The sequence below is a fragment of the Suricata suricatta genome, chromosome 4 (assembly GCF_006229205.1).
Source record: "Suricata suricatta isolate VVHF042 chromosome 4, meerkat_22Aug2017_6uvM2_HiC, whole genome shotgun sequence".
Taxonomy (NCBI): domain Eukaryota; kingdom Metazoa; phylum Chordata; class Mammalia; order Carnivora; family Herpestidae; genus Suricata; species Suricata suricatta.
In genome coordinates, this window is record NC_043703.1 from 85713110 (window position 1) to 85736018 (window position 22909).

General features: G+C 39.0%; 1 protein-coding gene across 5 annotated transcripts in view; it reads right to left on the reverse strand.

Annotated features, from left to right (window-relative positions):
- The window catches only part of MAP4K4 (mitogen-activated protein kinase kinase kinase kinase 4), a 194852-nt gene that overhangs the window by 70217 nt on the left and 101726 nt on the right, over window positions 1-22909 (reverse strand). For all 5 annotated transcript variants that reach the window (XM_029937130.1, XM_029937128.1, XM_029937126.1 and 2 more), the window contains 2 exons: window positions 2541-2666; window positions 921-1031 (listed from right to left, as the gene is read on the reverse strand). In XM_029937130.1, the coding sequence (XP_029792990.1) occupies window positions 921-1031; window positions 2541-2666 (237 nt within the window). The remainder of the gene's footprint in view (window positions 1-920; window positions 1032-2540; window positions 2667-22909) is intronic.

Below are 22909 nucleotides of genomic sequence, written 5' to 3' on the forward strand. Positions count from 1 at the left end.
TATGTATTTTCAAGGGCCTCATAAAATATCTAAATAAAAAGGAATTCAAACTCATCTCTGTGAATTCTAGATGGCATTTTTTAAACTCGCAGTCCTCTGAGAAGCGTAAACATAAAAGTGGGGTAAATCTACCTGTAAATAAAAAATATAGTAGCAGTTTATTTTATTAGTGAGAGAAGCATTAAGAATTAGATTCCAGTTTAACTCCAGTCTTTATTTTTTAAATGTGGTGGGTAAATGAAATCCAACCAAGATATCTACGTGTGTAATTAAGGGGTAGTGCCACTGGGACAGCTGGCCAAAGGGAAGAGGCTCATGCTAACCCGCACGCACTTTCCAAGTGCAGACTACATAGGCCCTCTGCCTGCAGTGTCAGCTCAGTGCCACTACTGAACGAGATCATTTAGAATCTGCTAAGACAGTGGTTCAGAAACGTTAACATCATAAACTGGCTTTCAATCAGCTGTAAATAACATTAAACATTAGAACTTCCCCCCTCGCAAATACTGCAACAAATTCTCAGTTAATGCCAAAGTCCACAAGATGATTCTGAAAGTCAGTGTTTGGCATCATTAATATTGATCTATCAGCTTAGACACAGGATTCCTATAAAAACAACAGTTAGAGGCTATTTCTCTTCCCTTGGATTTTCTTTTTAACACCTAGAGGGTGAATTCAGGGGAATACAGAAAACCTATTTTTGTTTAAGTCTACTTTCTTTAGATACTTGTCACAATCAAAACCATGATGTAGCTTAAACAATCAAAGCCAGCCAGTTAAACAGAGCCCTTGGCTGTCATGAAAAGAAAAATCTGTATAGTTATAGCAAAGGCAAAGAAATACTTAGGGCTAGGAAAATGAAAATGGAAATACAAGAGCATATCCGGGGCACCACCCCCCAGACTTGCCCTATTCCTTACCCTCAGGATTTCTCTGGAGATGTAAGCTATCCAGTCTTCCTTGAGTGTGTTCCCTTTGGTGTTCTTCACAAGGTCTGTAATGGACCCGGCCCCGCAGAATTCCATAACAAGCTACAGGGCAGACAAGACACACTGTGATAAGCACATCCCAGCGGCAGTGAGAGCATCCCAACTATCAGCACACACTGGAGGGAAGCCAGGCAAATAGCCTCCCCCTTCTGCCTTCCCTCAAGATCTGGGTACATGATCATCTTGAAAGCATCCAAATTACTGAGAGCTCTTTTCACTATTCAAATTATTCACTGTGTATGTATGATCCAGGAGATTTAAGAGTTTCTGATATTTTACAGCACATCCTCACCCTCCTTCCCACACCCCAGTGGAGAGATTCTGAAGTGTTCTTCCTCTCTCACAAGCATATGGGCATGGGAGGGCCATTGTGTACTTAATTAGTGCCTAATTATCAGAAATCTGACGGAAATACTCTAACATCTTCTCTCATTTGCCAGAGTCAAAGATAATTCTATCTTCCATACATTATGATTCTCAAACTTTTATATTAAGAGAAATGCTATTTTAAGTAGTGCATAATTTTAAATGTTATTTACAATACCTAAATGTTTATACAATATGAACACAAGTATATATTTTTTTAAGTATCTAGAAAATGAGTTAAGCTATTCTAAAATTCTAACTTTGAATTTGGGCAATGAAAATAAAGATTGTTTCTCTTTTACCTTAATTTTGCAAATTTTCTATGATGAATTTTTAAAAATTAGAAAAAGTATTTATTGTCCTGCTTTATAAGTCCAGTATCTTTGGCAAAAAATAATGTGACAACCATAGATCTGACAGCATGCCAGTGTCATCATCTGCCATACAGATGTGGGTCAGTAAAAGATAAGACTGAATGTTTATCAATTCTAGAAATCTCCCTGGACTCTACTGCTTTCAATTAATTATAATCACTAATATTATTAATAAATACTGTTTTAACTTTGTTTTCTTGTGACTTGTCCCCTTACTTCCAGGTGGCAAAGAAGATGCATTTAGTTGAGCTTTCATATTAACTAATTTCCATAAATAAAGTTTTTATTGTTGGTTTTATTTCCAAGTTCCTAATTTCCTTGCTTTTTTGGTTACATTACTTTTAAAATGTGCCATTTTATTCCTGAAACATGAAGTTAACTTTTTTCCATGCAATGTGAAACCAACATAAAAATAAACATTCAGGGGCGCCTGGGTGGCTCAGTCGGTTAAGCCTCCGGCTTCAGCTCAGGTCAGATCTCACGTTCGTGGGTTCGAGCCTCACGTCAGGCTCTGTGCTGACAGCTAGTTCAGAGCCTGGAGCCTGCTTCCGGTTCTGTGTCTCCTTCTCTCTCTGCCCCTCCCACTCTCATGCTCTGTCTCTCTCTCTCTATCAAAAATAAATAAAACATTAAAAAAAAAAAAAAACATTCACCCAACAATGTTTAACCTTTAACCAAGAAAGCCAAGGAAGATACCAGGCACTATTCCCTTTGTCTCTGATTTTCTCTCACTTTCCTCTGGAAGGTCCTTAATATCTTTAATACAACTAAAGAGTAAACCCCACAAAGCCCTCGGGAAACATTTGCCTACCCAGAGTTGGTCATCATGTCCTGGGGGACTCTTTTTAATGAAAGCACCATAATATGTTGCAATATTTCTATGATGAGAATATTTCTTCAGCATATTTATCTCCAGTTTGATTTCTTCCTCTTCATCCTTAAGAAAAAAATAAAAATAAAATGTGTGGCATTTGAATGATGTGCGTGATTTTACCTTTCCCACACATGGGCAGTAACACAAGTTCCCAGCCCTTCCCGTAAGAGAGGGAGAGACATTCACTTTATCCTAGTGACAAGAATTGGGGACTTCAAAGGACTCATCCTTTGAAATGGGATTACAACTATACAAGAAATACATAAGTAGAGAAGTTACAGATGTATATAAGATGTCCCATGGAGCAGCTCTTCCATTAACTATGAGTTTTGAACCCTGTTTTGCTCAACTGAAAAAATGGGAGGAAAAAAAGAACTGACTGATACTATTTCAACTAATTATAAGGAGAAATTGTTTCTTTTGTAGAAAGCATTTGTGCATGTAAATCATCTGGCACACCTAAGACAGAGAGCTTCACCTGTAACAACCCTGCACAAAGCATTACCTTCTGGTGTGACCACAGGCAGATTACCGAGTATAGACCAGCAATGCAGGCCCTGGATGGATGGCATGCTTAATGAGACCCACTACCCAAAAAGAGATCCAGGTGAGTCCGGTGAACCACAATAATAAAACATCGCTCAGAGACAGCAGGTTGTTTTAGACTTGACTCATCCCCCAGCCTCTTGTTTTATTAAACTAAGAGCAGAGGAAGAAATGTAGAGTTTGTATGAGAAGATCAGAAGAAGGATGATAGAAACAGATGGTGACACAGGTCTGGAAAATAAAGTAAGTTGTCCTTGTGAATGGTGAGGGCTGCCAGTCTCCGCCTTTCTCTCTCATACACCCCTGGGGCAGTATCTGCAACAGCATGGGCATTCTGTCCCTTGCTGCATACACATGACACAGAGAGGGTCTGCCAAACTACCTGCAGGGGTTATGTTAAGTAAGATTTATGGACAGCAGGAGAATGACAGGAAAGCAGAATTAAAAAGGAGAGAAGGGGGAGGAAAAGGGAAAACCAGTCCTGGCTAGAAAAGCAGCATCTGAAGGAAGAAAAAGATCTTTGACAAAAACTGGATAATCAGATCTCTAGAAATCTCTTTACTACATTTATTTTCAAAGGAAATAATGACCAGTTCCCTAAAATGTCCTCATTTTTATACACTGACACACTCATTCAACTTACAGCTGATGTTCTTCCTTCTCTGGGGAAGACTCAGGGTTTCTGAGCAGTCAAGGTGTGTGTGAGTGTAAGAGACAGTGCATGTGAAAGCACATGCATGCATACAGGCTGAAGAAACCTACTGTCACAGCCTTGCATCTCCAAAACCCATTCATAAGGCCTCATGGATCTAAAGTTTGGTTTAAAAATACTGTTAAGATAAAAGCTACAACATTATTAATTAGATGTTAGTGATAAGACCAAATGAAAAAGAAAATTTCTTAAAATACAACTTTCAATTGTACACTACTGCTTTAGAAGCCAAACATGTAACAAAACATGGAATTATCTTGGCACAGTGATTCTTAAGATGCTGTTCTCCAGCTTGGTCCCCAGACATAAGTATATTAGAATATTACAGCATATTAATAGGCATAGTTGTCATGTAACTTTGGCAGATGGTGACTGCGAATATGGAGCATAGACACATGGCCAAGTACAGTCCATATAACAATCTGTGTACTAATCCTCATTCAAGCTCTGTATATATGAAAACACAACAAATGTATTATTTTGATCTGTGATTTAAACATGGCCATGTTGAGAGTAGCAATGAAAATCGGGATACTGAATAACCAGAGTAACTATCTTAATTCTAAACGAAAGCAGTGTTTAGCCTGGCTAGTATAGAGAACATACTTCTATTTGGGACTTTTCTTCAAAGGAACTTTATACTAAAACATAAAAGGGTGACAATTTTGACTAACGTAGGGCACAAGGAAGCATGCCTAAAACACATCTAGAAGGCCCAATTCATGAAAAGCTTTGCCTTATGCTCTTTATACACACTCACATACACACGCAAAGTGTGTAATGACCACAACTTGCTGGCACACAGCACATGAAGCCTGCTCTCTCCAGAGGCACCAAAACTTACATTCACTCCCAAGAACAGTATCTAGGAGCAGCCCAGGACAACCCTAATGGGACTTCTCAAGACCAATATGTTCCTAACAAAACGTACCACATGACTATGGCCAATAACACGATCCTGCTGGAAAGGCATGCAGTGTCACTCCTAGAACAAGGCCTGTGGTTTTCCTTATATCCCATTTTCCTTACACTGGACTTCAATTAGATGATTTTAGAAAGTTAGCTAAAGGTTTGATTTTTTCTTTTTATCCTAAACCAACAATGTAGAAAGATCTGGGGTATAAAGACTACACAAAAACAAAAAGAATAGTGATGAACTAAAATAGGAGAAAATCGAAATATTGATTTTAATTTTGTATTTGTAGCCAATCATGCCACGCAGTATGTGCATCTTACTGGGTTGCACAGACTTTGCTTTTATTGATTCATCCCTAACTACCTCCTTTCCACTCCTCATATTGGCTAGAATGTTCCAGGGGTCATTCTTCTGTATGATACTCTGCCAGTGCGTTTCACTTCTAGACAGAAAGCAAATATTACCTACAATTCTCCCATGAGACGCTTCCTATGTACTAATTAAGGATCACAACATATTGATTAGTTTCGATGTATTTTTTCTTTAGCAACATAAACCAGTGTCTTCTAGGATCTGACTTGTTCACCACTCTTTTTTTTAATTAAGGTTCATTTATTTATTTTTGAGACAGAAAATCCCAAGCAGACTCCACACTCAGTGCAAAGACCAAAGCGGGGCTCAATTTCACAACCTTTGAGATCATAACCTGAGCCAAAATCAAGAGCTGGATGCTTAACCAAATGAGCCACCCATGTTCCCCTTTTCACCATTCTCTGTAAGAAGAATTAAGAGCTTCCAGAGGTAGCTGTTGACATTTTCAGAGCCCATAGAATTGAAATTCTTATGCATTCTATAGATTTAAAAATTCTCATAGGCTTAAATTCAGTGCTGTCCACTGGTGTGAAAGACACTTAATACGGATAATGGTATATACTGTTGGCAGTAATATGCATAATAGTAAATACTGTTGGCATACTGTCACAGCACAATCTATTTATTTAAATCCAAGATGCCACTAGAGACACTGAAGTACTTCATGTAATGAAACTATTATTCACCCTCAACCATAAGACATAACATTGTAACATTTTTAAAATTGGGTCATATATTACAAACAATGAAATACGATACAAGAACAACTTAAATACAATCAAGTTTGACAACAGCTTTTCTAATATAACTGAAACACCCAAGTATTATCCAGAAATACAGTAATCATATCAATGCCTGTTGCCAGAGTATTTCCAAGGTTTAAGTAGTCAAATCTTGGAAGCATATGAAACTGAACTATCAAAAATTTTGAGAGGAAACCATATTGACCTCTTAAGCTAGTATTTTAGGAAATTGTTTATATATACTTTTAACATTCCTTCTCTTGCTTCTATGATTTCAAAATAGATGATTATCATACATCTTATAAAATAAAGGGGCAATTTTAGCACCACTAATTGTCATATACTAATTAAGACTGCCCACCTTGGAGAAAAAGCATGAGAAATGCAAAATCTGCCAATGGCTTTGAGCCAACTACAACTGGAATCCTAAATTGACTAATGTGTATAATACATGTTGTCTTTGGAGTAATAATGAACAAACTTCTGATTTCAAATTTCCCTTTGGTCATTAGTTAAATACAAGTTTTATGGCTCATTCCAACATTTAAGTATGTACACACCACCACCACCACCACACACCCCATTTAGCCTGAGAAAATACAGTAGAAAACAAGTTGGGGCAGGCTAGAACTGAATTTACAATCAACAATCCCATATATGAAAGAAAGTGGAATGGACAAAATGACATGACCTAAGATTATATATCCCATTTGTCTAGACTCAGTCCAAATGACCTTGTCCTTCGTTCTCTTTAGGAGCCCACAATCATACACAGACCCAAAAAAAAAAAAAAGGAATGTGAGTGAGAGAGAGAGAGAGACAGACAGACAGACAGACACGGAGGGACGGAGGGACGGAGGGAGGGAGGGAGGGAGGGAGAGGATGTTTTGGTGAGAAAAGGAAGGCTCCCTCCTGGTTTTCTCCATGATGAGGCAGCTGCTAGGCTCCACTCAGTGATTTAATGCAGCTGATGCCAATTAGCATTTTGGACTCCAACCAGGGGAGCCAACTCTCATAGAAAAGTTCTTTGTCTCCGTCTGGCATAGGACTAGGCAAGGAGTTTTCTGTTGCCTTCCTTGGCTGCGTAGACGATGGAGGAGGGGAAAACACCTGAACAGTCATAATTCTCAAAAGCAGCTATGAGTTCGTAAATAAGTCATAGGGCAAGCCCGGCCCACTCCACCATCTGAGTGCAGAGAAATGCGTATTATTCGTGCGTTTTTAAAAAATGACTCCTTAAAATATTTTTTAAACTGTTACGCAAATTCTCTTTCCTTCCACTGATGGCAGTAGTGATGTGAGGAGACACAGGTAGACTTCAGATAAGCTACCTGGGAGGGTCCAAGAGGCTGGGAAATGTTCTGAGTAATCATCTTTCTTCCTAGCATAATTCTTCATAGAATTAGATCTACCCATTTACAGCTGAACAAAAAAGGAAGGGCAACTTATTATTCACTGCATCTTTGCCAGTGGAGAGAAGGCTGATAAAATGAGATTTGCAAATACCTATCAGATTTCACCATTAAAATATATAAATAAATATACACTTAGAATAAAAATATTCATTTTTTAAAGAATGGTTTAATCTATCTTTTGTTTTAATTAACTACTACCGAACCTTCCGTTATGTGACTGTAAACTAGCAGAAACACGAGAAGAGATTACCTTTTTACCTGGCAAATCCCAGTTACACCTGAGAGTATTATCCAGTACCACACTAGTTGAATTAATCAAAATTAGTATCATTTTTTTTTACTCAGACACATAAAAAGTTATTCAACTTAAATTTACTGACCATCCGACCAAAGGTGAATAGACCAATGTATGAAAAATTCTGGAACAAAATTAGGTTATAAGGGGCGATTGGGTGGCTCAGTCGGTTAGGCATCCAAATTCGGCTAAGGTCATGTGGTTCGTGGGTTCAAGCCCCACAACAGGCTCTGTTCCTATTCTGTCTCTCTCTCTCTCTCTGTCTCAAAAATAAATTTTTTTAATTTTTAAAAATTAAAAAAAATAAGGTTATAGAATCTGACTCTGCAGGACCAAGGAAGGAATGGCATGTTCTTTATAATTAATCAGGTGCACCTGGGTGGCTCAGTTGGTTGAGCATCCGACTTCGGTCAGATCATGATCTCACACTTTGTGGTTTCGAGCCCTGCCTCAGACTCTGTGCTGACAGCTCAGAGCCTGGAGCCTGCTTCGGATTCTATGTCTCCTCTTCTCTCTGCCCCTCCCCTGTTCATGCTCTCTGTTTCTCAATAATAAATAAATGTTAAAAAAATTAAAAAATTAATCAGCCCACATCTCCCAAGATCAATCAGTCCCAGAATAAAACAAGTTAACAAGACTAAAATGGAAATCAGACACTTGAGACATCTTACTCAAGAAGAAACACTGTTTTGGACCCATTTCAGACAAAAAGACACACTCTAGTTTTGCTGCTGTTCTTCTGAGACTCCAAAGTCAAAGGGAATGACCCTGAAGCCCTTAACCTGCTCTCATCTTTTCTGTCTACAGGCACCATACAGAACTTTTACTAGACACAACAAAGTCTTCACAGAGCCCTTTAGCTCCTCTGTCTTGTATAAAGTCTGCCAGGCCACATTACTTGCTGTATTTCAAGGAGATTCTATCATTCAATTGGTATCTAGAAAGTATATGGTAAAGGAGAGAATTAAACAATAGCACCATTCACCTGGGTGAACCTGGTGGGGTGAGTGATGGGGGAAAACTTGAGGCTGTGACAAGATGATGTAGGATGGTGAATAAACTTCACTCTGTTTTCCTCCCCATGAACAACCTTGGGAGATGGATGCTTCCATGATTGATGCCAAGAGCCACAAGGAAGCCAAAATATATCTCTGTGATAACCCCCCACCAAAAAGCACAACATGGCAAATGAAAAGGATGATCTTACTCAAAGTATAAAGTCAAATAAAATAGATCAGTATTCCACTATGATCTAAATGAAACTAGTACAGCTTTCTAACATTTCCTGTTATCAACAACCAGAAGTCCTAACAGTTGCCTGCAAGCCCTAGTCTACAGGACATTAACACCATGAGTACAAGTGCCTTCAATAGTGTAACTTGAAATAGTTCATTCATGTTAGTACTTGATTTCAGAATCCATCCATTTTCTTCTTCCATGAGGGATTTACACACACACACACACACACACAATAGGAATACCTGCTGTTGGGAACCCCAAAATATGACAACCTTTATAAAGCAGGACCTGAAACCTAGACACTGACTGAAATGGAAAGCCAATCTTGCCAAGTAAGTGTGTGGCCAAAATAAAAGCCCCCAACCAAATACTTGATGGTAACTGAAGGAAACCAGAATATGTCATCCCCAAATATGCTTTTAGACAGAAGGGTTATTCTGAGCTAAAGGCACTTTAAAAAAGAAAACAGCAGGTATAAGAAGGCATGCTGACCTCCCCCTTTTCACCCTGAAAGCAAGAGATAAAACTCCCATGTGAAAGATGTCCTTCCTATACCAACTAGAAAAAAAAACAACAAAAAACCATTCTCATCACCAGAGACAAGGAGTTGAGGACAAGAGAATTCTGTACAAGCATATCTTGTTAACATATCTCTTATCTTCCTTTAGCCTCCCCATATATTTTAGTTACTTTTCCACTACTGCCTCTCTCTGTTCCTCCAGTATGAAAGCATTTGGGTTTTGCCATTTCCCTGGGTCTTCATTTTTCTTGCAAAGGCTTCCACATATATGTGAAACACACATTAATAAACTTCTGTCTCTTTCTCACTAATCTATCGAATGTTACTAGGGCCCTGGTCAAGAACCTAGAAGAGCAGAAAGATTTCTTCCTCCCCTACATAATCAAACTTGCAATTTTATTGAGATCAAGAAGAGCTCAGTAATCCCAAATACTCAGAGGATAAAATACATTCTTGACAGCAACTTTTGCCATTTTCAACACAAGTATACTTAGATAACTACATACATGTTTTAATGAGTATATACCAAGAAAAAAAGAAATGTTATCAAAGATTAACTCTAGATTATAGATATTTTCTTCTTTAATTTACTTAATTTTCTATAATTGACATGTACTATTTTCCTAATTAGTAAAAAGTTAAAAAACAAAAGTTTAGGTTAGAGAAGACAGCTCCATAAGAATTCAAAATGAATTTCTTTTCTGGCAATTCACATGGCCTGGCTCCCTCCATCTCTCTGGAATAAGAGTCTTCACCCCTTCCACGCTGTTCTAGAATCACTGCCAATCTCCCTACTTGGCTGCTTCCACCAACTGTCAGTTGTGAGAAGAAACGGATGGTAGCCTGAAGTACCAGACCCTTGCTGATTAATTAGCCTTCTATGATGGTGCCAATCCAGACTTATAACTTCTTGAGATCGAGAATTTCCAAACTTAAGTTTTTCCTAGCACAAAGAGAAGGCAAACGGAGTCCATCAACCATCATGCTATCTTCACCTTTCTAATCTGCCAAAGGATGGCTTAAGGAGAATCTTGCCTCAGTCCATTCATTCCCTTCTCTAAGCCAGTGGCAAACTCCACGAAGCTTCTCACAGAGCAAGCCAGAAAAGAATACTGTGCACCCTGAATGAAGTCTTGCTGAAAGCCCTAAAATCAGGCTCCAGTAGTGAATGACACCAAGGGGCACCACTCTGAAGAAGGTATGGGTTTGCTAAGTGGTACATGTTTGTGCATTTCCTACCGGATTCATCTGTGTGCTCACAAGCACAAAGGCTCCTGCTTCATATCTGACATGGTGAGTCAGATAAAGGCTGAGCTCTGAAAAATGTCTGCAGTTAAAATTTTTTTTAACATTAATTTTTGAAAGATAGAGAGAGACAGAGCATGAGCAGGGGAGGGGCAGAGAGAGAGGGACACACTGAATCAGAAACAAGCTCCAGGCTCTGAGCTGTCAGCACAGAGCCCGATGCGGGGCTTAAACCCACGAACCGTGAGATCATGACCTGAGCCAAAGCCAAACGCTCAACCGACTGAGCCACCCAGGTGCCCCAAAATGTCTGCAGTTAAAAGGAATGATGGGCATTTCTGCTCCTGGCCAAGGTGGATTATCAAGGACCAGATTTACTCTCCTACTGAACAACTACAATTAGACAAAAAAATATGAAAAAATTTAAGACACTGGACATCAGAGATTGAAGGACCGTGACCCCAGGGAGATGAGAAACCTCAGGAAAGCTTTATAACTGCCCCAGCTTACCCTTGAGAGAGATTCCAGACTCTGGCATAGGGAGAAGAAACCCAACTTTCTGAGTTGAGAGGCATGGGAGACTAGGTGGCTGGAGTTGGCAGGACAAAGACCAGAGATGGGAAGAGCCTGCTGCACAGAAAGCACAAACAAGCTCTGCAGAATGAAGAGTCCCCTTCAGAGTTCAGCAGAACAGTGCTCAGCACATCCTTGTTGTTAGGAAGAGAACCTCCTAAAGCACCAGGGGGAACAGTATACAGTGCTCACAAGGCCACTCATCATGCACAGGAATTTGGGTACAACATTCAAGAGGCTCTGGCCTCAATGGTAGGGCAAAATCAGCCCCAAACTAAATGATTTGATCTCAACAAAAAAATCTAAAAAGCATCAAACTGTTTTCAAGTAAAAAACCGTATCACAAAGCAAAGCTCAAGAATAATATTAGAATATAAAATATCCAGTACCTAATAAGGTAAAAACCACATGTTTGACATTCAATTAAAAATTACCAGGCATGCAAAGCAGCAGCACAAACGCCCATGGTGAGTGGAGGGGTCAACTGAAATGACCCCAGAACGGACACTGATGATAGAATTAGCAGACAAAACCACTAAACCAACTACTACCTACACCTCTGTATGTAGTAATGGTTATGCTTTTTGGGCATCTGTCCATGAAGGAATGTGAGATGGTGTGGTTTTTATGGTCCATTAGTGCATTTAGAAAGCAACAACTTGGATTTTTTTAGAGATGTCTCAATTCCTAAACCAGGTGGCAGAATAAAAGCCCCTACACATCATACAGACCATTGGTCTGTTTCCACTTTCCCCCCACTGGAGGAAAATAATCAGGAGATCTTGAACATTTAATCACACATAGGAAAAAAACCTGAACAAAATGAATGTGCAAGATCATCCTGCTTTAGTAAGATTAAAACAATTTTTGTTTGATCTCAATTTCTATAAGCAAGCTATTAGTTTATGCTCTATAGAATGTTCTTGGAGAAATACTCACTGTGCCAGGGTTGGGAGGGTGTGGTGGTTGGCAATGGAGGGTGTCTAATGGTCAGTATTTACACAGCTCAGTAAGTTTCTAATTTGGCTTTGAGGATATCAATGCTCAAGGAAAGATTTTTGGTGTGTCTCAGTGTTTCATCTTAATCTTGCCCCTCATTCTTCCTGTCTGCCCCACTGGCCCCTTCATAAGCTACCCTAATTCCTGCTTATCTTACCCTGATCTGTTTCATGATATACCACCATAGGTGAATGAAAAAAGAACAAAGAAGAAATCAAACAATGATCATGTAAAGAAAAGTAAAAATCTACCCTTGGTAAACTGTCTTTCAAAGGTCATGCATGATGTTAAATCAAAATCATGGTGCCTCCAAAGTAACTCTTGGTGCTTGTTGAATAAGAGAAATTAGTAGAGGGTGCCAATAACAGAACAAGGAAATAAGCTTCAGTTTAAAGGTGTATATGTTACCATTCTGTTATTTTCAAACAATTCCCTTCATTGTGAATAATCTGCACATCTGGAAAGGGATTTCCCTCTTTGTTCTGAAAGGGAAGTTCCCATTCAAATACAATTGAGTGACCTCTGACACATATTTCATACACCTCTGGAAGATCCATTCCCCTAGCTCTGAGTATGCAAAGATTTTACCACAGAAGTGATTCAAGAAGACTATGACTAAGTTTCACATATCATTGGGCAAAACAGAAAACAGAATCAAGATATTCTAACTGCTGATAGACACTGCCCATTTAAAAGAGCTTATAGGGGACAATTCGGGGAAGATCATTCATTTGGGAATATCATACTGCATCCACTCACGTTCTGAAGAAGGTGAGACTACCATGTACATGGAGACCATTCCAACACTTCTCAAAACTTCTTAAATCTGTGTAGTAACTTCTCACTACTGTGGAGCAGAACAAAGCTACAGAATGGCACTGGAAATAATGATGTCAGTAAATAAAATTCACCTCCTTATTTTTCAATTCCAACTAGGAAAACCATTTAAAATGTTTCTCCCTCCCATCATTTTAGAAATACACCTCATTATGTGCACAGAGAAAATGAGAAGAATATGGAATCAGAAGCTTCAAAATCCCAACAGGAAAAGGGGACACTTAAAGAGAATTTCACCTCAGTCCATTTCCATTCACATCCTTCTTTAAGCCAGTGGCAAAGTCCATGAAGTGGATGATCTGATTCCACAGTGCCATCATCTGCACTGGACTAGATATGCAAACTGATTTCACATCATTTAATAAAACCCAACAGGGAAGTGGTACTCTGAACCAAACACCAGTATATTCCATAAGAACCCACTATAATACCCATAGAAATTCATCAAAATGTGTCCTCAAGTCTCTCAGCTGGAAAAAGCCCCTTCTCTCTAAAAGTCTTATTCTAGTTCTGCCCCACAACTATGACAACTATGCCAACTGCAAGTCTCAAGCTCCGAAAGAATCTAGAAAAGCAATGAAAACATTCAGTAGCATTAAAAAACACATGCTCTGGAAACAGATAATTGCTTTCCATAGCACTCACTGCCCCACAAAGATTAGTTTAAAATCTGCCTTCTCTATAAGAACATAAGCTCCAAAGATAGGGACTTTACCCTGTTCATCTCTGTACCCTGACAGTGCCTGTCACATTGAGTATGTTGTTAAGTGATCTTAAAAGAGAAAGAGAGCGCAATCCCTGAGCCTCAGTGTCTTTATGTGTAAGTTGAGGAGAACCTAATCCATTCATGGTCAGTGAGTCACAAGCCAGAATGAGTGAATGAAAAAGTTAGTAACATGCAAAGACTGTCATGGCGCCTGGCACATCTAGTAGATTCTCAAACATTATGTTTGGAAAACGAACTATAATTACCTTTTGCTTTATAAACAGAGAAGTTATTACAATTCTGAACACAGAGCATTCCTAAAGTAAGTAGGAAGTAGTAGAAAGTAGAAGAAGTAGCCCAGACAAACTCAAATGACACGAATCTCTGGCATCACCAGGGCAGGTGGACAATCAGGAGCACACCCTGCCTGGCTTACTGGCTCGCTGCTGGGATGAGCTAAGAGCATCAAGGCAAGGCTGCCAGCCACCAACTAAACCACCAGCCAGACACAACAGCGAACACCACTGCAGCCTCCTTTCTTGCTGTTTACTAGAGTTCAGTTGGGTCTAGTGCTAAAGGATGATAAGCAACACATATCCTGAACTTTTTATGCTGTTACCACTGTTCATATAAGAATATAGTGATAAACTGCAGGTGCTCCTCTTAGAAAAATGATGAAAGATACAAAAATTCCAGATTCCAAAAAGACTGAAGGGAACGGATGACCAATAATCTTCAATATGTGATTTCAACTAGAAATAAAGTGACTTGTTCCGAGATTGATTTTAAATCAATGCATCTCAAGCCTTAAGGGATGTTACAACCACCACGGGCACTTCATTCTGCCTCAACTTCAAGTATTTTCATTCTGAGACATGTTCTGAACACAATACATATTATTGCTGATATGGAGTATTTGTATTCTATCAAAAATCTTTCCTTAAATGTGTTCTTTAAAGGATTATTTAAAATGCAAATTTTAGGGGGGGTGCCTGGGGGCTCAGTCTGTTAGGCGTCTGACATCGGCTCAAGTCTTGATCTCACATTTTGTGAGTGTGACCCCTATGTCGGGTCTGTGCTGATAGTTCAGAGCCTGGAGCCTGCTTCAGATATTGTTTCCCTCTCTCTGCCCCTCCACTGCTCATGCTCTGTCTCTCTCTCAAAAATAAAAAATAAGTATTAAAAAAATAAAAATAAAATGCAAATTTTACATGCACATAGGAGTAAAAAGTGTTTTCCAGGAAAAAAAAATCTTTAAGTTTAGAGTAGAAGGCAATAATACAGGATTAAAGCAATCCAATTTAAATAGGCCAACCAAAATAAACTCTCGACAAATCCTGAAGACATAAGTTCATATCCTACCTTAACCTTGCTCCTTTTACCTCATATAGTCCCCCATCACCCCAACCAGCAGCAACCCAGCTGTACAGCAATCACTTAAAGCAAAAGAAAGGTATAGATTTATTTTTTTAGAATACCAGAAAGATAAGTGAATAGCAAACTTTTGTTATTAATCACTTTATATAGAACTTTAAAGCAGTCTACTATGTATGTATGTATCTTGCAAAATGGTAGTAAGTCATTTTGGTCTAAAAATAGCTCATTAACTGGAGACCATGTTCTGTAATCCATTTCCCTCCTTCTACAACGCACACCCACACACTGAGTAAAGAATTAAGCTATAGGCTGGAATCACTGGAAAAGAGATCTGAGAGGAAGGCCTGAGGACAATACAAATGCTCTCTTGTCTGGCAGCTCAAATAGTGCCACTCCCGAAAGAACATGGAAGTCCTTCCTTTCTTAGGATCATCTACTCCCTGTATTCTAAATGACATGGCAGCAAAACACCTGGTGTTTGTGTGGAGCCTCCCAAGTCAGAGTAACCATTTAAAGCTAGAACACTCGCATAGGGGAAGAAAAAGGACCACCAACTACTTCATGCCTACCCCTGAGATAAGGCGGGTGCATGTGCCGGGTGCGCGTGCTGTGTGCTGGGTTTCTACACAAAGGACAAAGGAACAAAACAAAGTAAGAACAAAGAAGGATATTACCATGTTGGAACCTGCCCAACTCCTCTACCCCTAACCAGCAATATAAAGTGCCAAATTTACCATCTACCATAACCCAAAAAAACGGAAGGCTAGGAAGTTGCTATGTAACTTTTTTTGACAGCCTTTTAGTAAGAACCACATCCCTATCTAAGCACATCCATTGGTACCAATGTATTCAATCAGCATGTTGAGGGTTCACTTCAAAACACACTGTGCAGGCACTAGAAAGGGAGAGAAGAGAGTAAGATGCAGAAATCACAGGCTAGTGACAGAGCCAGGAAAGGGCAACCAGCTGCCCTGGAGAGTGAGAAGAGACCTCCCAGGTGCCTGTGGGCAGATACTACAGAGCTAAAGGTGTTGGGAAGCCATTTTAAAAGAAATCCAGACAAGAGGAATCACAAATATACAGGATGAAGTAACAACAGTCACCAGCAAAACCATTTTCACATTCTCTGAGCCGAGATTAAGTTATTGATAAAATCTATAAGAGAAATTAAGAAAATTCTCTCTTTTCCTGTCAGGCTTAGGGTAAATTGACAACCTCATATCTGAATTTATCAACAGTGGTTGCTCACTGTGCATGGATGTTTACACACTGGTTGATATTCAATAACTAGTATTTCTACTGAATACCTAAGCTGTGTGCTAAAAACTGACACACAAGGGCACTGTAGCCTCTGTTTACAGAATTAATTAGGTTGGTCTATTTATCTAGCCAAGGCGCAGATATAGTGGGACACAAACTGACTTTAAAATTTAAGGTTCTCTAAGAAAAAAGAAATGTCTCTTGACTTAAGAGTCCAAAGTAAACAAGGGGTTAATTTAGGGCTTGCTCAGATACTCAGTGGTTAATTTTAACTAAAGATAATGACATCCTTAATTCCTTGGGAGAAAAAAAATCATAAAATCTTAGAGATATAATTAGTAACAAATTCTGGAGGGCTTCATGTTTTTAAATGGTATTCTGAACTCTTCAGAGATTATAAAAACAAGTGCCAATCCTGACAAAAGCCTTCCCCACAAGGGCCAATGCAAGAGCTAGTGAGGTTAATTGATTACATACTAATTATGCAAATGAAGTATAGTATGTATAAATGTATGATATATATGATAAATATAAATAACTTAATACACACATTTAATATCTATATAAACGAAAAACCTCACAGTAGTACTATGTAATCTTCCTTAAACAGCCTCACTAAAACTGTACAGGAGCTGCTAAGAAATGCATCTCAGACATAACAATTCTTGTGAGATTTGAACCAAACTAATTCACTCTGTTAGGCCAAAGCCTTCACTGCTGTTTTTGCTACCTGTTACACCAAAACAGAAATTTCTTAAACTCAGAGTAAAGAAAAGCAGCATGTATGCACTGGCACTGGACTAAGTGACTTATGGGGACAAACTCAATAACACTTTCAATTCAGTGATATCTTCAAGTCTGCAAAGAACACCAGCCTGGGCTCTTGAGTCCTTTGTGACTTCTGTAAGTAAGAATACTTGGCATTATTCCACTATGCACCAAATAATGTCCGTAAGGCTGCAGGAGAAGAGAACTACATTCTTGGACCAGATGTTTCTGGTGCTGGTGCTGCCAAGCACACATGGAAACCCCACAGCTGTGTCCATCGATCACAGACATGAGGTCACCATCCAGCTTAGAGACGGGCTGGCAGTCGGCTACCTTCCCTTCCATACAAATGAAGCAACAGATGCTGAAGATAATATGTAAACAAATACTGAGAATGAACTATTAAGCGACTCAATTAAGCGACTGATGGAAAATTTGAACCAAGTATCAGTAGAAATACACAGAATCTACCAAAGATATTTAAAATAGTACATTAGTTTCAAACAGCCGTCAGGCTTCTTCTAGGTTATATACGGCTTCCTTTCCCTATTTCCAGTTTTCCTTATATTCAGATGAGTTAAAATAATAAAGATAATGTCAAATACCTTGTCATTTAAGGAGCAGACGTATTGAGATTAAGTAACCATGTTGCAGAGTAGCAATTAGTGGCTGCCTTTCAAGATCATATAGGCCAAATAGAAAAACAATTAAAAAGTGCTTCCAGCCACACAGTATTATGAAGTTACTTAAACTAGCCTGTCCTGTAATATTTTGCAATCTAATGACTACACTATACTGTCCAAACAAAGTCTATGAACAGAAGTAACCACTACACACTATTAACAAGCTTAAAGGTACAAGTGTATTGTGAGGCAGTGACTTAAAAAAACTTATATAAAGTTTATGCTTTAGGCTACATAAGACTAACGCATTTATCTAAATTATTTAGGAAAAATCTCAAAAAAAATCCAAACTTATTTTTAAACTAAATGCAGCCATATAAGTAAACACATGTTTAATGGGGAGTTCCTTAAGTGATCAGCAGCCATAAGAAATAGCTCTAACTCACAAAAGACTGGAGACACACCAGTTACCTATAATTATCCTGGGGGGAGAGAGTGCCAGAGAGAAGGGGGCAGTGTAAGGAAAAAAGGTTTTCCATCTTTCAATTTTCCAAATAAGTACATGACTTTTAATGTTAGAAAAAAATGGCTATTTTATCATGTAAAAAATAATTATGTATGTATAGGCATGTATGTTAGGATATACGAAACTAGAAAAATATACACTAACACATTAACACTAATTAAGCCAAGTTGACAGAATTAAGAAATACTTTTTCATTTTTTATTTCTCTATATTTTCTCTCAAGATTATCTATATTTCATAAATTAAAAAAAATACTCTAGAAGTCATTTCAACTTTTTGTTCCTGTTTTATTGAGCTATAATTAAAACACCAAAAATCTATGTAACGTATAATAAATGTTATTATAAAATTATAATTTATAATAAATATACCACTGTCAGTGAGCTAAACTTTCTTAGAGGAAAGGGAAGATAAATTTTCACTTTCTTCCCATCAAGAAGATAAGCATTACCAGTAAAACAAAAAGGCCCAGAAGACCTTGAACTTCTAAGCTAACATGACAAGAATAGTTAAGAAAACATTCACCGTCTGTGGTGACCTCAGCTTTACCTGAAGCAACATCAGCTATAAATTCTGCTGTATTTGAACAACAGCGGGGGCCACAGCCATGAGCTCCATGGGTTAAGAGGAAGATGCAGAGTCCCTGTATCTGTCTGCAGAAGCCAGCAACCCCCCCTCCATGAGGATGCAGGCCACAACCCCTACACACACTGCACCCACACCATGCAGCACGCATCTCAAATTCTCTCCAACTCTATTAGCAAAGTAAGGAGAAATGGGCATCTACTCCCCATCCTCCTCATGCAGAAAATGAAAACACACAGAGGAAAATAACTATAATTAATAATTGCTAGTAAGGCAAGGGACTTATCTTGAAAGTAACAATTCACTTTCCTGGACTTCACTATGAAGATGCATCTTTGACCACAATTACCACTTTCCTGTCCCTTTGGTCTCTGAACTGACTAAAGGATAAATGACAGTCACCCTACACACACACACACACACACACACACACACACACACACCCCCTATGAACCACAGTATCACTAGAAAGCACTTAATACAAATATAGCAAGACATGCTCTTAGTCTATTTACTCAAACTATCATAAAGAAGTGCCACATTAGGCTAAAGAAGGTTAAGGAAAAAATAAGAAAAGGCTGCTGGAACTGTGTGAGCAACAGCACTCCAATGTACCAAGTCACACAGAGGAACGGGGTCTAATCAGACCATGGTTCCCAAAGACCCAGACAGGCTCCTGCTTCACGCTGCCACTCCAAATTTTAATCTCCTTTATCTTAACAGTGTTTTCTTCCTCTCTCCTTCTGAACAAAAACATCTTCTTTCTAAACAACTTAAGGAAGAACAAATAACCAGGGAATCTTAAATTCTAGCCTCAGAAGAGAAAAAATCCAGCACCTTCAGTAAGTGAACAAAAGTGAGAGGAGACTCACTGTAGCCCAGTAGCATTTAAAATGAAACAGTGACAGACAAGTGTTTATCCACTCTTTTCTCATTCGAACACCTCCTCTCATCCATTCACAAGAGAAGTGATCACCAAGGGGGCTCATGGGAAGGTGATTCACCATCAGGAAATACCACAGAGAATGACATATTCCCTCATTCTAACAGTTACTACTGTTACTGCTGCTCTTAGTTATGACACAATGTCACACCAAAGACTACTGTTTTTAAAACATCCTTGTCCTTTAGAAATGAGAATGAGCAGACACTGAGAAATTTCTCACCTGAAGATCTGTGAGGGACCAAGGTAGGGAGGGTGCTGGGCAGGACAGGGTGGGGTAAGAACATAGGCTTGCTTAGACTTTTATGTTTGGTTTCATCTCCCCTTCTTTATTTCACCCCAAACCTCCACCACCTTAGGGGAGGCAGGGAGGACGTGTTCTAAGTGCAGCAAGGTCAGCAGAAAAGCTAACTAGCATCACAAATAGAATGAAGATTCAAAAGCAATATGACATCACTGCGAAAAGCCAAGTCAAACAAGAATTCCCAAGGGTGAGGTATAGAAAATTCTGCTGAAGACCTGTGACAGTGGAAAAAGCTCTGATTCCACGAACACAGGAGTTCTGAAAGAAGTTCCTAAGTAATACTTTCTTTCCAGTCATCAAAAATTAGCAACATTACCCATTCTTTCTTATGACTCTTGCAACTAGTTAAGCAAATAATATTAAATCAATAAAGAGGTTAAATATTTAATCATGTCTAAACATGAGAAATAAAGAAGTGACAGTTTTCCCCATAATATGGACCTCAGCATCTATCTATTAAAGGAGAAGTTCCAAACTGGGTAAATTTCCTTCTATTTCTGCACCAAATTAATTTAATACCTACTATGTGCAAGATGTTGCTAGGCTGCATGACCAGCTCTACAACCCAACTGGAGAGATGTAGTCATTTGTAAGCTAGTGGGACACACTGGAATAATAAAAGGAATGAAAATAAATAAAGTCTCTCTATATGCAACAAAATGAATGGATCTCACAAACATAATGTTAAGTGAAAGAAGCTAGACATAACAGTACCGTATGGTTCCATTTATATCAAGTACAAACACAAGCAAAAAAAAATCTTTCATGTTAGAAGTCAGGATAGTGGTTATATTTCTGGGGAGGAATTAGGGGGCACAAGGGGCACTTCTGGGGAGCTGGCAATGTTCTGTTTCTTGATCCGGTTGCTGGTTCATGAGCAGATGTGTTCACTTTCTGGACATTCACTGAACTTAAAATGTATGCCTTTCTCTGTATCCATGTTACACTTCACATACAGACGAATACAAGTAGACACAGTCACCCTTGAGAAATGGCTTCTTCCAAACTTCTCCAAACCTGAAAACACATTGCTACAACACAGGTATTCATATTAAGAAGAAAGGAAAAAGGGTATCTGAGAATGTCTAGATATGAAAGAAACAAGGTAAAGAAAAACTGGCATGGGGCTCCCAAGCCAGGAGAAGCCTAGTGGACTTCAGAGCCCCCAGACACCGTGACAACCTGCAGATCACTGATCACAGGTCACAGCAGCAGTCGTGTAAAGAGGCAGGTTTCTACCCAGTCAGGGCTTGTTCTCTGCATCAGAGTGGGAGAACAGTTAGCAGCAGTGAGAACTAGGGAGAGGAGCCAGCACATCAATTTCCTTCACCTCACCATGGTTTTGAATAGAAGCTGAAGGATTATAATGATCCTAAAAATCACTGAAAACCTCTAACACACAACGAAAAAACATAATGCCCAAGGCTCAAAGGGACAAATTTGTATCTGTAAAGATGAGCAGTTAAAACAAACACAAGCTCTGGGACAGGATTACAACCATAATATAATCTAGGCTTCGTCATGCCACATCAGCATGCAGAGTTAAAAATCCAGGGGACAAGGTCCCATCTGAGGCACGGCCGAGCAAGCATGGGGAATAACAGGAAGAAAGGCTGCTCCTTCAGGGTCTGCTCGTGTCAAAGGAGTTTTCCCCTTGGGGTAGAGAGCGCCTCGCTTCCCGCACTGCTTCAGGGCCCTGTACAGATGAGTAATGCACCCACAATATTGCAGATGTGGAAGCAAAAACTTGGCAGATCAAAGTGCTGCCTCTCTAATCTTGCTTCAGATAATTCCCACTGAAGGAAGCACTCTTTTCTATAGTTAGTACAAAAATAATTAGAAGATAGGGATTCTGTCACTAGAGATTTCTCACTTTCTTTCTCTAAGGGTATGATGCTAAGGGGAGAGGGAGCGGTGAGGTTTCTCCAGTTGAACAATTAAAGCTTTTACTCTAAAAGCTCTTTCATTGTCATAGGAATTTAAGACATTGTATGTTCTTACCACAGATTTCACCAGACATTGACAGAGTAAGAAAACAAGCAATTCCATTAAGTTTTATTATATGGGTAGTTTAGTTTAGGCTATGAATTTATACTCAGGACCTACGAAGAGAATTTAAACTCGACAGCAACAACTGGAATTAAAGTTTAAAAATGTGGGTGGGGGCATTAAGTAGGTCTTTTTAAAAAAAACAGTTACCATTTTAATTTTTTTAATGTTTATTTTATTTTTATTGTTTTTAAGAGTTTTTATTTATTTATTTTGAGACAGATAAAGACAGCATATGTTGGGGAGGAACAGAGAGATAGGGAGACAGAGAATCCTAAGCCCCACATGGGGCTCAAACCCATGAAACTGTGAGATCATGAACTGAGCTAAAACCAAGAGTCAAATCATTAACTGATGGACTAAGCCACTGAGGAGCCCATTTATTTTTAAAAGAGAGAGAGAGAGAGAGAGAGAAAGAGAGAGAGATTGAGAGAAAGGGGAGGGGCAGAGAAAGAAAGGGAGAGAGAGAGAATCCCAAGCAGGCTCAGCATGGAGCCTGATGCAGGGCTCGATCCCATGAACTATGAGATCATGACCTGAGCCAAAATTGAGTCCGTCATTTAAACAACTAGGCCACCAAGGTGCCCCCATAAAAGGGTTACCATTTTAAAAGATGAAGTGTTTCGAATGAAATAGGCACAGGATATTTGAAATCTGTTCTTTCCAACTGTACTGCTTTCCCATTTTACCCCAACTAAAAGGGTATCTCATGATATATAATTAAAAGATTATTAACAGTTTAATTTTCAGGAG